This window comes from Vollenhovia emeryi, unplaced genomic scaffold, assembly GCF_000949405.1.
Source record: "Vollenhovia emeryi isolate VEMERY1.0 unplaced genomic scaffold, V.emery_V1.0 DF941520.1, whole genome shotgun sequence".
Taxonomy (NCBI): domain Eukaryota; kingdom Metazoa; phylum Arthropoda; class Insecta; order Hymenoptera; family Formicidae; genus Vollenhovia; species Vollenhovia emeryi.
The window spans coordinates 1-5071 of record NW_011964846.1 but is presented as its reverse complement, the minus strand read 5'-3'; the positions used below and the strand labels follow the sequence as shown (position 1 = coordinate 5071).

The following is a 5071-nucleotide window of genomic DNA, read 5'->3' as shown; positions in this document are numbered from 1 at the left end:
CGAGTCCCACCTTGGTGATCCTGGGCAGACTTCTCGGGTTTTCCCCTTTGCCCGGCTCCCTTACCTTCGGAATACGGACCAACGCTCCCTGGCACCTGGCTATAAGATTCTCCAGGTTTCGTTTTACGTTCTCCGGGTCCCCGTCTACGTCTTTGATGGAGACACCCTCCATCACTCTTCGGATGCCCTCCATGGCCTCCTCTCCTGAAGGCTCATTCAGCGCCTTCCTCTCTCCTCTTACCTTCGGCCGGTATACCGTCCCCTCAGCTCCTTCGGCCGTCTCCGATGTCGCCGGCTTCTCTTTCCCATGCTTTTGGCCGTGGGCCTTGGACCGAGCAGGTTTCGCCGCTCTTGCAGGTTTCGCGTGGGCTTGGACTTGGGCTTTGGTTCGGGGTGGATGGTCTGCCCCCTGATCCATTGCTTGCATCTCCACTATTGCCCTCTCCTGTTTGTCCCTGTCCTCGGCTTTTGCTCTTATCTCCCTCTCTTCGAGGAGGAGCGCCGACCACTTCCCCACCTGCCCCTCGAGGCTCTTCACCCTTTCTCGCAGCCTCTCGGTCTCCTCCTCTAAAGCCGCATTGGTGGTGCTTGCCGTCTTCTTAGCCACCACGGCGGCTACAGCTCGCAGTTTGCTGGCGCTGACTTTGAGCTCCTTCACGAAGGTGCCTTTGAGATTGGAGGATTTCTCGGCTACCTTCACCACGGCCTTGATGCTCTCCAGCATCTCTGCCGCGATCTGGACGTTATTAAGACCCTCCATTTGGCGGATGGTGTCTCTCTCCGGCGTCGCGCTCCGAGATGCTATCTCGGAGTTTAGCACCTTCTCCAGCGCCTTTTTTCCACTTTGAGTCGGCGGATTTCCTTCTTGCACTCTTCTTTCTTCTTCTTCTTTATCCCCACAAATGTTGTGGGCGGTCTCCCTCTCTTCTTCCTTTTGCCGGTAGTCTGATCCACCGACGCGCCCGAAGACGATTCGTCATCGTCCGAGGATGGATCATCATTCTCCACGTCGACCATCGCCTCCGTATCGGATCCCGTATCCGTGGAGAGTGGAAGGTCCCTCGCTGTCTTCGAGCATGCTGGCCCTGGTCTCGTGCCGCGTGCTTTTGTTGCCGACGTGTCGTCGACTCCTCGTCGGGTCCTCCCTTGGGCTCTTGCCATCCTACCGTCCGTTGTCCCTTGGGGGTTGCCCATCTCTTCTCCGTTTTCACCGTCTCCTCTCGTTTTGTTTGGTGTGTGAGAATTCATTATGGCAGTGTTTTCTAAACCGGTTCGCTCATCATGGGACCCCCACCTTGGTGGGGGTACTGTCCCCGGTTTTAAGGTTCCCTAGATAAGGACCGGGCAGAGGAGATGCCTTTTTCGGGGTAGCCAGCCCCTATCCCGGTCAAAGCTTCTACGAAAAATGTTTCCTGGAGACGGCCAGGCCCACTATGACGTTAAAGCTTTTACTTCACCCCCGGTGAGGAGCGCGCACCGATCCGATCGGCCGCATACTCCTCCCCAGGGCTAGAAGTTGTCAGGGAATCTCCCCCCTAACAGGGTATGAGAGGACGCTGGCTGTGCGCCCCTCCATACCCGGACTGCCGGCTTCAACGCCCTGATAGGCTCCAGACGGACGAGACGGGAGCCCACATTGAACATGCCACTTCCTGCGGACTTTGCCAGTAAACTGGTCTTACGGTCCCGCGTAGTCCATGGCAGAGGTCAGGTACAGACGTCACCGCTCGTCCCCGGTCGGGGGGTTTACTACTCCCCCCTTGGTTAGTCTCAGGGAAATATCCACCGGCGGCCGACCGCGGCTCACTCACACACCATGCACACAACCGGTCCTCCGTCCTCCACGACCAGCCCCGTACGCCAGGCCGCACGCCCCAGCAGCGGGACGTCGGCCCCAGACGCAGGGACTGACCACTTCGTCACGGAGGACCGGGTGTTGGCCGGCAGGCTTGCTGACCAACCTCGCCGGACCCCCGGGCCCCGCCTGGGAATAAGTCCCAGCGGCCCCGGTGGTCCCCAGGCGATCGGGCCCCGCCTCGGAAGCGTCCGAGCGGCCCCGATCCCCGTCTATCTTCCGGCCCTCTCCGCGGATCCTGGGTGCCAGTTTACCGCAGAGGTTCGACCCCTCCCCCGTAAGAAACGGACCACGTCCGAGTCAACCGCGGGGAGGCCACGACTTCCGGCCCACCCTTCGGCTAGGACCACGTCCCAATACCTCCGGGGTCCGGCTCTCCCCCGCCAGCAAAGCCCGTCCACGACGAGCCCGCCGACGGAGGAGCTCCCCTTGCCGCCGCCCCCTGCCGGAACACCGGCGTGCATTGGGTGACGGTGGCCTCCCCCCGATCCCAGATGCCTGCCGGAGCACCGGCGTGCAATGGCATCTGCGATTCCCTCCCCCTCGGTGCTGGTGGGAGGAGCAAGCTCCCCCCTATCGGCCCCAGTAGCCGGAGGTTTGAAGTCAGGGTACCTCATCCCCTACCAGCGATCAGCGGGCTCGTCCGCCACACGTGTGGTGAACGAGTCCCCCTTAACGGAGTCGCTGGACCCCGTCCGCCCTTAAAAGGGCAGAGGCGGCACTCCGGCAGCGAGCACCCCAGGCCGGGAGGCCGCCGACTCTAAAGCGCGCCGACAGCCGCCCACCCGGAGCGCACGCCACCAGAGCCCCGTCCGGGCTGGGACCCTAACTCGGAAACGTCCGAACGGCCCCGACAGCCCTCCGTCTACGGCCCTGGACCCCGACCTGGGAAACGTCCCAGCGGCTCCAAGGGCCCCAGGCTGCCGAGCCCTGCCTCGGAATAAGTCCGAGCGGCCTCGTCAGCCCGTCTCCTCGGGCGGGACGGACTCCCGGCCCCCCCAACATGGGGAGACCGAGAAGTCCGCCCCCCCGTCCCCTTGGGCTCCCCCGGGGAAGACACCCGTGGGGCCCAGTGAAGGGGACTCCTCTGCCGACGAGTGGCCTCGGTTCTGCCTCCACATACCCGTCGAGGCAGCCGAGACCGGAGTCGCCGGACTCCAAACCTCCCCCCATAAACTGGAGGGAGGGGTGGTGCGCTCTTGGTCAGCGGACGCCCAGCCAAAGGAACCGCCGAAGCCTAAAGCGGCCCACAGACGGTTCCAGGCCGAGCGCCCGCCTAAGCTCCCCCACCACGACAAGGTGGCGCACCAAGGGGGAGGCCCGTCATCACCTGGGTCATCCGGAAAGACAGCCCACCCCATCCCCTGTCGACCCACTGGTCAAGGAGGGGCCCGATTGCCCCGACGACGCGCAGCCCCGGGGTGTTGTTCTCCGAGGCTAAGAGCGCCTCTCGCCACATGGCGATTGTGCGTCGCCGGTGCCGGAGTCTCTGCCGAGCACGGTGAGTCGCTGACCATCTTATGGGTCTCCCCTCGGAGTCGCGGCTTTCGAGGAACATGTTCCTATGTTCCTCCGCCGCGTACTCCATCGGGGGGAGACCAGCGATCACCGCCGCCGCGTTGTACGCCACGGTCCGGTACGCCCTACAGATTCTCGCGGCTATCGGGCGAAACGCACGCGCCATCTGGGCGCGCGCGCGCCGCGATGCCGCGAGTTTTGGGGCCCAAACTGGGGCCCCGTAGAGCGCCACGGACTTAACTGTATTGGCGTACAGCCGACGCACCCCGCCGTCCGGGCCGCCAAGGTTGGGGAGGAGCCGGCTTGGCCGCTCTCACTCCCGCCCTGCTTGCGGCTCTGGCAAGGTGGCTCGCAAAGCTCCATCGGTCGTCGAGGATCAACCCGAGATAGTTCATATCGTGGCCGATCAGACCCGTGGACTTTGCATTGCAATATCTCTACTCATGAGGCACGTAGAAGAAAAGTAAAAACACTTTTATTATGCAAATCGTACCCAAGCTATCAATTAAGCGTAGTCTCAACTTCGTCGGATCAGCCGTTGTTGAGATCCGAGTCAATGAGGGGATGCTGGAGTGATTCTGCACTTTTGGAATTTGCTCCTAGAACTGTCAATTCGTGAACACATTTGTATAATATACAAATTATATGGGTTTTATGTACGAACCGACAATGTTCCACTAATCGGATTAAATCAGAAAACAGCATGGTATCATTGAAATAAAGTTAGTAATTTAACAAAAAATCTATTCGCTTGAATAAGTTATAAGTTATAGGTTACCTAACCTATAACACAGGGACCTAGTGAGACAGTAACGAGTAACGAGGTATAAATTAAAAAAAGCCTTTACGTCTCGTGCACCACGCGACCGCGCATCATGGAACGCAAGAAGGCTCAGTACAAAATCGTCGATTATTCCCTGGCGTTTAATATCACACAATCGGTCATTTCGAGGTTCTCTCGTAATAAAATAATAATTGTGCGCAATTATATTCTGATAAATAAACAGTACGAGATATTTAACACTACAAAAGGGGTGATATCACCTAAAAACTTACCTTTTTAAAAAAAGGTAAAAAAAGCACCAAGTATAAGCTCCAACGACCGAATATATTTTGTTACTCTATCTTTTTTGCATCTCTACAAAAATATCTTCACTACAAAACTATCTTCTCTACAAAAGTAATGATATCATCAAATGGCACCAACTAAACTAAATAGTTTTAAACGTGGTGGGGCTATGATTGGAGTGGGGGCATGCCCGCCGGCTGGGCGTCCGCGGACGCCCGTTGCCCGCGGTTTAGACAATCCAAAAATACCTTTTCAAAAATATTGTCTCTACAAAAGTCTTCTCTACAAAGTATCTTCTCTACAAAAGTAATGATATCATCAACAAATTACGCCAAATATAACAATGGATATTTATATATGTATAACGCGTATCTTTCTTGTACCGTAACCATTCTGTAAATACATCTCATTCGGCCAATAACGTATCGACAGCACCGATGAAAAGAATAGCAACTGTTTAGAAATTTAGAAACTCTGTATCTATTCAGGCGAATTAAGGCTTGTGTCTAGGATGCTAGTACTTGGTCCAAGTTCTAGTTTTGAGAAATGCGTAGCCAATCAACTTGCAGCTTTTGTGGAACAGCTATATTGATTGGCTACATATTTCGCGGAATTAGAACTTGGACCAA

The 5071-nt window shown here is 56.9% G+C and overlaps 1 protein-coding gene across 1 annotated transcript; it reads left to right on the top strand.

Moving 5' to 3' along the window:
* The first annotated feature begins 1816 nt into the window (after positions 1-1816).
* LOC105570941 (ankyrin repeat domain-containing protein SOWAHA-like) lies at positions 1817-2326 on the top strand. The gene has a single exon (XM_012028397.1). It carries the CDS (start codon positions 1817-1819, stop codon positions 2324-2326), a length of 510 nt encoding a protein of 169 aa, XP_011883787.1.
* The last annotated feature ends 2745 nt before the right edge of the window (positions 2327-5071 follow it).

What these genes read in the sequence shown, in the direction of transcription:
- LOC105570941 (XM_012028397.1), top strand. Translation starts at nt 1,817, where the DNA reads ATGCACACAACCGGTCCTCCGTCCTCCACGACCAGCCCCGTACGCCAG.